Source organism: Actinia tenebrosa, unplaced genomic scaffold, assembly GCF_029948245.1.
Source record: "Actinia tenebrosa isolate PJP-AT-01 unplaced genomic scaffold, QUT_ActTen_1.0 PGA_scaffold1__47_contigs__length_23844297, whole genome shotgun sequence".
NCBI lineage: Eukaryota > Metazoa > Cnidaria > Anthozoa > Actiniaria > Actiniidae > Actinia > Actinia tenebrosa.
Genome location: NW_028292578.1, coordinates 13,183,797 through 13,194,255, shown reverse-complemented (window position 1 = coordinate 13,194,255; position 10,459 = coordinate 13,183,797). Strand labels below are relative to the sequence as shown.

The following is a 10,459-nucleotide window of genomic DNA, read 5'->3' as shown; positions in this document are numbered from 1 at the left end:
CGCGCAAGTTTATTTAGACGAGGGACAACGAAATAGGTGTTTTGGACGTGCATCTTTTCATATAATGCACATTTCTCTGACTTTTGGGAGTAATTCGTTCACTATAAGCTGCGTGGTATTTGTGTTTCTTACTTATTACGGATTTACTGTTACCAGAGCATCAGAAGAATATTGCACAGCAAAAGACAGCAATTGTCCAAAGAAAGAAAATCCAGCATCTGCAGAACATTTGACTGAAGGCACAGAAATCCCAACAACAGAAGAAGAATCTATTTCAAGTACGGGAATGGAGTGGTTTTCACATGGAGTTAACAACGATGACCTCGTTGCTCAACTAAAAAAAGGAAAGATCATCAAATCAGAGGAAGTAGAGTCGGCAATGAGGAAAGTAGACCGCGGAAACTTCTGTACAAATCATCCTTATCAGGACTCTCCTCAGTACATTGGCTTTGGTATTACAATCAGTGCCCCACATATGCATGCTCATGCCTTGGAGATGTTGAAAGACAAACTAGTTGAAGGAGCCTCTGCACTGGATGTTGGATCAGGTATCTTGTGTATATCTGCTCATTTCTTAATGTACACTGGTGGTATATGTAAGGCTGGCAATGAATGTGTGATGTGCGAAAAGAGAGAAACGTAGCGTAATTCGTGAAATCCAGGTTTTCTGTTATGCGTGATTCTTCTGCGTGATTTGTGAATAATTTATGAATTGGGTTTGGTGAAACAAACATTTCAATGATTTTGTTGTGAATTTGGTTTTTTACTGCTGCCAGTCAAGAACATACACCGTTCTCACAATGGCTGACAAGTGCACGAAAACGAGATCACCCAGTCATTATTTCACAATAAAAGATATGAAATTACATGAAATGACTTCAAAGAAGAAAAGTATAAAAAGATTACCTTTGTTTTGGTCTGAATTACCGCTAACAGCCTTTATTTTGAATGAGCAGCTTGGCTCAACCTTGCAAGATGACTGGGTGACCTCGTTTCCATGCGTTCATCAGCCATTATGAGAAGGGTGTATAAAAGGTACCGACTGATTATTTTTGATTGACAGCAGCGAAAAACCAAATTTCTACGTCAGCTTGCAATTACTGAGTTCCCAGAATATGGGAAATGCAATGAAATTTGTGGTCCATTAAGGTATGGCACGATGCAACATTGAATGCAACAGGACTGTTGCAGCATGTGACTACCTCAGAAACTTGTTGCACACAACATTACATCTATTAGTAACATATACATTTAGTATACTAGCAAGCACAGTCAGAAAAACATGCAGACAAAGTTTAGGAAAATTTCATCCATTGTGAGCTTTTACTGATCAAGTTCACATTGCCCATGGTGCATTTTGAGCTTGGTATGCAACATGCCACAAAAGTTTTGATTTTTGATTCACCAACGTTTTTTGAAATAGCTGTGCACCATGGAATTATGCATTATTCCAATTTATACCAAATATTCTGCATATTTATAGATGCCAGGGTATATATTGAGTTAGAGAATGGAATTCTTTAAACCAAATGCCCTGCCAGGGTGGAAGGGAAAAGCTGTTAGAAAAATGGCTCAAATTGATGGCAAGGTAATAATTGGGAAGCACAGGTGGCGTAGCGGTGTGAGCGCTTGCCTCTCACCAATGCAACCCGGGTTCGAGTCCCATGCACTGAGCTTGGTGTTGTATGTGAGTAGAGTTCATGTTTGTTAGTTCTCTTCTGTGCTATGATGGTTTTCCGCTACGCATCATGCTTCTCCTAACACTTCTCTCGTGTTGCCTCGTGTTCTCTCGTGTGCCAATCCCCACGTGCTTTATGACAGCACACAGCACGTGCTTGCGTTTTCTATTTCTTCATTACAGTGGATGAAGAACCACTCTGTAGAAATGCCACTGCTAAATCCCATTTATTTTATATTTTATTTTTTAATTGTTTTGAAAACAAACAATTTCATTAATTCCAGGAAGTGGGTATCTTACAGCAGCAATGGCAATGATGACTGGTAAAACTGGCAAAGTTGTGGGGATTGATCACATTCCAGAGCTTGTTGAAATGTCCAGGGAAAATATTGGTAAAGGCAATGCAGATCTACTAGAGGAGAAGAGAGTGATCTTGGTAGTAGGAGATGGTAGAGAGGGACATGAATCAGGTACAAATATATCACTAGATTTATATAAGATAGATATCAAAAAATCCTTATCAATGTCAGACTGTTTTACAGCATGCAATATCTCAAAACAATTTGGTATTTGTGCTTTAATTCATAGCAGCCAACATAAATGTAGTAAAAATTAAAATAAAACACACACACACATACGCATATATATGCAAACTCATCCTTCATGTTAGCTTGTAATAGATGTTTTATTTACAGTCAACAAACTTCACACATTTTTTACTAACCTACAAAATATGTTCAAATGGAATATTCATAGATTGAAATGAATATTCATGTTTCCAATCATTAAATTTTTAAAAGATTCAGAATAAAATAGTGCAAATATACTAGCTTGACTTCCTAGGCCGACAGACTGTCTGGCATTAGTTAATAGATGATGCACTGCATCCTTTTATCTAGTTAATATATGACTGATTAGATTTATTGAATCTAGATGGTCCATATGATGCTATCCATGTTGGAGCAGCAGCACATCCTGTCCCAGAGCCACTAATTAAACAACTTAAGCCAGGAGGCAGGCTTTTCATCCCTGTCGGGCCATCCCATGGTGATCAATGGCTTGAACAAATTGACAAGAATGAAGATGGAAGCATCACAAGGAAGCATTTAATGGGTGTTCGGTATGTGCCATTAACAAGTAAAGAACACCAGTTGTCAAGGAACTGATAGAATCAAGTAAAATGAAGACACAATGAAGGCATACAGATCTATAAATTAGAAAAAAAGAAAGACATTTTTAGAGCTAAGTATCATCATCATCATTATTTTCTATGCCTGTGTGGCACATAGGCATCAAGGACTTCAAACTCAGTTGATATGATTATCCTTTGTGTTAGTTTCCGTAGCAATAAGTAATATATGATAGGGTTGCTAGCCCAATGCACATTGCCAGAACCCTGTTAGCCAGCTTTACCTGTTACCATGACGAGGAGGTAGGGATTGGGTTTAGGAGGCCAAACCTAATTATTAGTAATGATTATCAATAGCTGGTTTTGATAGATGATAAAAAGAAAATGAATATTTTCATCTTAAAAGTATGAACCCTTATCTGTTATCGAGACAAAGTACTAACTTAGTTTCAGTTTTGGAATAAAACACGTTGCTTTGCACTTTGTGTACTCCTTAAAATAGTCACCCTTTCTTTTTCTTTACTGTCTCTTAAAGCGATTGCAAAATCAAATACAAGACCCAACAACTTCTACTGAGATTTCTATGCTTCTTTTATCTTCTTACTACATGCCAATGTTTGGCAAAATAGCTTATTTGCAACAACTTTCCAAAAGTTATTGCTCTGAAAAGATGTGTAATAGCAGTTAAAAGAATCAGTTAAAACTAATAAAGGCCCATGAACCAATAGTGGCAGTATTGTATTCCTCTGTTAAGATTATAGAAGCTTTTTTGTTATCCTGTTGAAATAGATTAAAGTGTGTTCTGTAATTTTAAGTCATTTGCATAAACTTGAACTTGGATTTTCTCTATCAAACTTGGTTCATTTTGTAAAGAATTCGGTCAGATCATGTTTTATTGGGTCTAAAACCACTCAGCTGCACCTCGTGTATACCCGATAAAACACTGCTGCAGCCTTTTTGTTAGCATTGAGGAGTTTTTCGTGCTTGCGTTTTTTGTCTTTTCGTTGCCACGATCAGCAACTCATTTCACCATATTAATCTTCCTCAATTTGACATATATTCGTACGAAGTAAAATGTAAAAATAATAAATTAAGGATTAGTTCTACTTTATTGTACAAAAGAAAGTTACAGAATAAACAAATAACTCTGCTGTTACAAAATATCATTTACAAAAAGGATCAATTGCTAACTGGTGAATAAAGAGATCAAAAAAGAGCAGTCTTTTAAAAAGACAAAGATGTTCAATTACAAATACATTTAGTAAGTACTAAACTTTAAGTCTACAGATATTGAACGAAGAAAAAGCAAACAAAATGGGTCAGTCTTCTTCAGGCATAAAGTACTGTGTAGCCCATGTCTTCTTTGTACCATCAACTCGTACTAGACAGTACAAGTCGTGTGCCAGATTGGTGTTATCAGTATCTTGCTCTTTAACTCGTATGCTGTAGGCCTTATCATACTTTGCCTCAAGTACATCAATCTAATTAAAAACAAAGTTTTTGCTCAATTTTTGCTCATCTGTCATATAAGTATGAAAATATTATATGATAATGATGTTATTAATTATAAGTTTGATGTCTAATCATAAGTATGTTTTTTATATTTTATTTTAAAGTCACAATCAAAAATCGTATCGTAACCTGCCGTTTCAAAACTTTATTGGATTCTGGTCTTTTCAGAACTTTTCCGAATCTTTTGTTTATGCTATCTATGAACATGAGAATATGTGGACCGCATGGCACTAATGAAATACATGAAGATATAGAAATATAGATAAGTATTAGTGCCATGCGGTCCACATATTCTCATCTTTGCATCATAATTACCGCTACCTAACATCTATTTCACCCCAGCCTGCTCTCAGTCTGACCTCTAGCTCAGCTGGTAGAGCATCGGTAATACAGTTCCGAAGGTCGTGGGTTAAATTCCCAGCGAGGTCGGAAATTAATTTTTTCGAATTTAATTCCAAGGGCTTTCGCCCGGAATAACCTCGTTCGCAAGCACTATAACTTATCTATATTTCTATATCTCTATCTATGAACACACTCACTCAGCATAGGCCATCAACACTTTTATTCAAAAATCTAAAATAACTCAAGAATGTTTCAAGAAGTTGGTATGAAGAGTAGTTTGTAAGTTAAGAGAAGACTTGTCAATCAATTGAATATAGGCAAAAACCAGGAAAGGTGAGAAGCCTTGGAGCGGTGAGTTTACAAAGCCTTGAAATTTGTAGCCCAAGCATTTAGTTTCTCAAAGATTGAGACATTTTTTATTAGTAATTTATAAATGACTGTCTTAATCACTTTAAAATTTGCTTACAAAAGCAAACAACTCAAAATATTTAACCTTACCTAGTCCACTTCTGTTAACAATTAAAAACGTTTTGCTCATGATAAGTATTGCAGCTGACTTGATTCTCAGTTTTATAAGGATAAACTACAAGTATGCCTTTAATAAAAAGAAAAAAATGAAAAACAACTCTTCATCGCAATTCCTTGGATTATCACCGATTCATTTTAGATTTTCAAAAAAACATGCGTTGATGGCCGACATAGCTGAGAAATTGTGTTCGTAGACTCATTTGCATAAATCCAATAAGATTGATGACTCAGAAAAGACCAAAATCCAAATCAAGTTTTGAAATGGCGAGTCACCATACAAGGATTTTCACTTTAATGCAAAGGAAAATGGTCTTGGGATGGGGACAAAACAGCAATAACACAAAGAATATATGCAAACAAAAATTTAAACTTAAAACAGCAATAATACAATAAACATTGGTTTATAGAATTGAAAACCAGACATACCAGAGTTATTAATTCAGCTGCAGAGTAAAATTAGTCTAAATTCTTATGATTCTTTTGCATTCTGTCCCCCTTGTAAAAAGCTCTATATGATGTCATAGTGAAATAGGGCTTTTAGATTTTTCCTCAAAATGGTTGTACATGCACATGAATGTCTCACCTGGTAGATTTCATTTGTTTCCTCAATGACATCAAATTTTGTTACTTGTAAGACAGGCAATTTTTTGTTTTCATAGTGAGAGCTGAAAGCCTCAGTTATGTCTCCTATTGTCTCACTCATCTCCTCTGAAAACCACATTTCTAGTTTTTGATTTTCTTTCTCAGCTTTCTTGAGAACATAGCCTGCTATATCTACAACACACAGAAAGCAGCAAAGCAAAATTAAGTAACGTATAATCAATCCATAATTCACCTTTCTTACACTTGTAACATACAAAGGGGTTTGCAGTTTTGACCAATTTTTGACAGGATATTGCATTTCTTGCCCAATTCTTTAGATAGATTGGAGGTTCGTCCCCCCCCTCCCTGTCAACACTTCCCCGCCATCCCAATCACCACTTCCCACCATGTCTACAAGCATTTTAGAGTGGATTCTCTTCTGCCATCAAGAAACTAGTTTTTGTTTGGGAATCTGAATGTGCCAGAGAAGTGATGAAGTTGAAAAAGGGTGTGTTTTGAAAGTGAGGAAAATGGGTATTTCTGGTAATTGATGTCAATCGAATGAGAAATTTTCTCAGCACATTGAAAGTTAATGTTCTTAACGATCAATTATTGATTGCCGAGTTGTTTTCATCAGCCACTTTGTTGTGCCACAATATAAAGAGAACTATTGAAAATACACTTTACACAAAAAAAACAGGTTTTTAAAATGCAGTACCATACATTATGGGGTGTAATCGACTATGAAAACCTGTTTAGAACAAAAGAAATGACGCACTTCCGTATCAAACTCAAAACTCTTAAATGTTAGCCAACTTCGTTGGCAATCACATCTTTTCTCAATTTTATATTCAATCTAATAAAGAAGAATCCGTTTTCATAATCCGAGAAAGTTATCCGTTAAATCACAAAGAAGAAAGCCATCATTCATAAATACACACACAATTTAGCTTGTTGTGATCGAGAGCACGTGTCGTGAAGCAAATGTATTACCCACTGAACATAACGGATCGTAAGCTAAATATTAAATCTGTAGAGCCCTGCAAATCTGTCTTACACTACTAAGTAGCTAATTTAATCGACAAAATCAAGCAAATAACTGATTTCGAGATGGAATTTTTTAAGTATCACATTAAGCTTACATGTTAAGTTATTTATCGAGGGTTCTTTTGTGCTGTCAGGTGTCAGAACAACTGGCATGGAATTAAGCTTATATAAAAGGATCAGAAGCTTGCCACGTTCTAACACAACTTTACAATACCAAAGCCAAGCCTTGTTTTAAAAAGGAAAAATACTTTTTATAAATGTCGCGGCTTATAAAGCAAGAATTACCTTTAGAAGGTTCTTCAAGTTCTGCTTTAATGCAGTCTACTTTGATGGCATCTGCATCGACATCCTCGTCGTCCTCGTCGACTTCGTTTTCATCGTCTTCATCATTCTCCGCTTCTTCACCATGTTCTTTAGAAGAATTCTCAGCTTCATCATCATCTTCGTCTGCTTCTCCTTCAAAATCCTCGTCATCGCCGTCGTCTTCTTCCTCTTCTTCGTGGTCTTCCTCTTCTCCTTCGTCACTATCGTCACGGGCCACTACTTTTGCTTTAGCGCGCGCTTCCATCGCCGCTTTTCTCTTTCCACGCACCCCGTTTTCTGCCTCAAGTGCTTCTCCATCATCTTCTTCATCAGAGTGCTTGCGTTTTCTGGGCATTTTTGATCAGATTTAACGCTAAAAATCGAAAGGCAGTAGCTTCAAACAGCCAACCGACACTTGCCTTTGACGCGAAGGGGACGCCTGGAACTAATCAACAAGAAGCAATGACGCGCATTGGATCATGGACTGCGGAGTTTGGAGCGATCAATAGAAATAGTACAAAGCCCGCACGTGTCGCAGCTGGTAAAATACAATTTAAAAAAATTGCAAATTTGTGTTAATCCTTATCAAAATCATTTTCTTCACTATCATTTTACTGTTGTTGTATATGATGACATAAATATTGTACTAAGGCTGCATAAAAGCCTTAAAAGTGTGACCTAATTCTCTGAGAAGAATTTGAGATCCAACCATTGAACTCATTCAAAAACATTTGTCAGATCCCACTGCAGCATCTCACCAGCCCCCGTCTGGTACAGTGGTGGATCCAGAATGATTTTAAGTTGGGTTGGGGGTGACTGTTTCCTAGATAGACTTCACATAACACCCTTTATTCTTATCTTTATCACCCAATTCATCGCCTGCCCCACTTGACCTGCCGTTGTGCTATTACAATCATACAATAATGGTAATGGAAGGTTTATCATTAGTATACCATTGGCTTTGCAAAAAGGAAAAGGGCAATCTGATTATTACAGCAGGCTGTGGTTGCTGATACCATTCATTATGACTAACTTATATTTCATTTCAGATCTCACCTCAGTCTCACCCACAGAACAGTCTGGCTGGAATGATAAGTAGAGTTGAGAATCATCTGCGTATGTTTGAATATTTGAAAGATGGTTCTTGATAACATCAAACAGCTTACTTGCATACACAGAAAAGAGTAACGGTCCCAGACATGGCCCCTTGGGAACACCAAAATATGATAGATAAAATCTGTCTCCCCATCAACCACAACACACTGAGAGCGATCTGACAATAGTAGAAAGCAAACCATTTGAGTGCATCCCCAGTGATTCCAAACAAAGTCTCTAGGCGGCGTAGGAGGATGGTATGGTCCACCGTACCAAAGGCTGCACTTAAATTGAGCAGTATGAGCAAGGACACATGTTGATGATTCATGTCAAGTAAGATATTATTCACTATTTTTAGCAGCGCTGTCTCCATCCTGTGTGTGAAATTCAAATATCCTTCCATATGTGACGCGAAACCAAGGAATGATCGCACATCGCGCACTGTCTGGGGGACTGGCCACTCGTTAACTGTCTTTGTCTTTTCAGGGTCTGTCTCGACACCGTCAGCAGAGACCACGTGCCCCAGGTAGGACACCCGATCTCTGAAGAGTTGACACTTGGTTGGTTCAACCTTTAATCCATGATGCTTCAGCTTACTGAATACCGTTTCCAACCGCTCAAGATGTTCTTCAATGGTGGATGAGAAGACTATGATGTCATCCAGGTAGACCATCAGGGTGCGAAGTATGTCCTCTCGGAAGACTCCTTGCATCAACCTTTGGAAGGTCGCTGGGGCATTCTGTAGTCCAAACGGCATCCGAGTGTACTGAAACAAACCCATGGGCGTTGTGAACGCAGTCTTGTGCTGATCATCAGGATGGACTTCAACTTGATTGTAGGCTGATGCCAGATCTATGGTGGAAAAGTACTTTGCGCCACGCAGTGCCTCCAGTGATTCCTCTATCCTTGGTAGGGGGTACTGATCACGCTTGGTTTTCTGGTTCAGCTTCCGGTAGTCGACGCACATCCTCAAGGCTCCAGACTTCTTTCGTACAAGCACTATTGGGGAGGCATAGTTACTCTCACTTGGACATATCACTCCTTTTTCTAGCAAGTCTTGTAGATGCTGTTGCACCTCCTGGTATTGGTTTGGAGGAATCCTTCTGTAACGCTCTGTGACAGGCACATCATCGTCTGTGTAGATGCGATGATATGTTGTCTTTGTACAGCCAAGGTCCTCCTTACATGAAGCAAACACCTCTTCATTTCTTTCGAACATCTGGAGAGCTTTCTCCCTCTGAAGTTCCGTCCCGGGGAAATGTTCCAGGGTAATCCCGTGAGGGGGTGTCTGTATCCTTTGCCAACGTACTTTGCCCACAGCTTCCCGTTGGGGTGGCATCTGAGGGTCAGCACTAAGGTTACAGCACACTGTCACCATGTTATTCTCGTGTAGGAACTCCAACTGCTCTCCTCTCTTGACCATCTCTCCCTCTCGCACAATTCCAATCCGCGTCCTTGGCTTTAGCCATATGTCCTTTGCCGTCTGGTTGGCAACTCTGACATAGTAACACGTCTTGGTAGTATCCACGAGAGTACTGGCCACGGTGAGGTTTCCTTCTACTGGTACACCAAGGGGTTCGATCACAGCATCAGTGCCCCATGATGGGCCTGTGACCAAGATATCAGATTCTGTGAAAGCAGGGACCCAGACTTTGTCTGAGCCGGCTACTTTCACGAACCCAGTTTTACGTTTACTCTTCTTCTCTTCATCTTGCAGGATCTGTTGGTATTGGGGCACCTGCCCAAGAACGTTGGTTCCCAGTAGGCCAGGTACCCTCCTCTGCATTACTGTAGTGGCTGCTGTGTCCTTCGTGATGAAGATGCCGCACCCAGGGACCACCACTCCTCCGATCTCTACTGTAGTGACGATATATCCAATGTAAGGGATGTCCAAACCGTTAGCTCCTCGCAGCTGCAGTAATCTTGTTTCAGGGTGTAGGTCTCCTAGGGTTGGCTGTAGCTTTTCCCTGTAGAACGACTCGGTGATGAGGGTAACCATGGAGCCCGTATCCACTAAGCTTTTCACAGGTACTCCGCCAATCCTCGCCACCACTGTGGAACTTGTCCCGACAAACTTTTCGTTCTGAAAAAGAGAGTTAGAGCCACTACAGTTCCTCTCCACGGCGTGGCTCACTGCCGTGGAGAGCTGGAGTTTGACTCCTTCTGTGGTGCTGCTGGTGCCTTGTCTTTCAGGGGCTTTGGGCAGTTCGGCCGAAGATGTCCAAGCTCGTGGCAGTTGTAAC

At 39.3% G+C, this 10,459-nt stretch overlaps 2 protein-coding genes across 2 annotated transcripts; one reads left to right on the top strand and one right to left on the bottom strand.

Moving 5' to 3' along the window:
• Nucleotides 1-2: 2 nt before the first annotated feature.
• Nucleotides 3-3,532, top strand: LOC116289658 (protein-L-isoaspartate(D-aspartate) O-methyltransferase). Its single transcript, XM_031696605.2, has 3 exons — nucleotides 3-548; nucleotides 1,963-2,148; nucleotides 2,612-3,532. Exons 1-3 carry the CDS (start codon nucleotides 65-67, stop codon nucleotides 2,842-2,844), a joined length of 903 nt encoding a protein of 300 aa, XP_031552465.1. The 5' UTR covers nucleotides 3-64; the 3' UTR covers nucleotides 2,845-3,532.
• Nucleotides 3,533-3,897: 365 nt separating this feature from the next.
• LOC116289661 (uncharacterized) lies at nucleotides 3,898-7,575 on the bottom strand. The gene is made up of 3 exons (XM_031696607.2): nucleotides 7,104-7,575; nucleotides 5,773-5,963; nucleotides 3,898-4,288 (listed from the first exon to the last, which is right to left on the bottom strand). Exons 1-3 carry the CDS (start codon nucleotides 7,474-7,476, stop codon nucleotides 4,127-4,129), a joined length of 726 nt encoding a protein of 241 aa, XP_031552467.1. The 5' UTR covers nucleotides 7,477-7,575; the 3' UTR covers nucleotides 3,898-4,126.
• Nucleotides 7,576-10,459: the final 2,884 nt, after the last annotated feature.

Coding starts and splice junctions, on each gene's coding strand:
- LOC116289658 (XM_031696605.2), top strand. CDS start 65: ATGCACATTTCTCTGACTTTTGGGAGTAATTCGTTCACTATAAGCTGC. Junction 549..1,962: donor TGCACTGGATGTTGGATCAG/GTATCTTGTGTA, acceptor CATTAATTCCAG/GAAGTGGGTATCTTACAGCA. Junction 2,149..2,611: donor TAGAGAGGGACATGAATCAG/GTACAAATATAT, acceptor TATTGAATCTAG/ATGGTCCATATGATGCTATC.
- LOC116289661 (XM_031696607.2), bottom strand. CDS start 7,476: ATGCCCAGAAAACGCAAGCACTCTGATGAAGAAGATGATGGAGAAGCA. Junction 5,964..7,103: donor ACTTGAAGAACCTTCTAAAG/GTAATTCTTGCT, acceptor TGTGTGTTGTAG/ATATAGCAGGCTATGTTCTC. Junction 4,289..5,772: donor AAACAAATGAAATCTACCAG/GTGAGACATTCA, acceptor GTTTTTAATTAG/ATTGATGTACTTGAGGCAAA.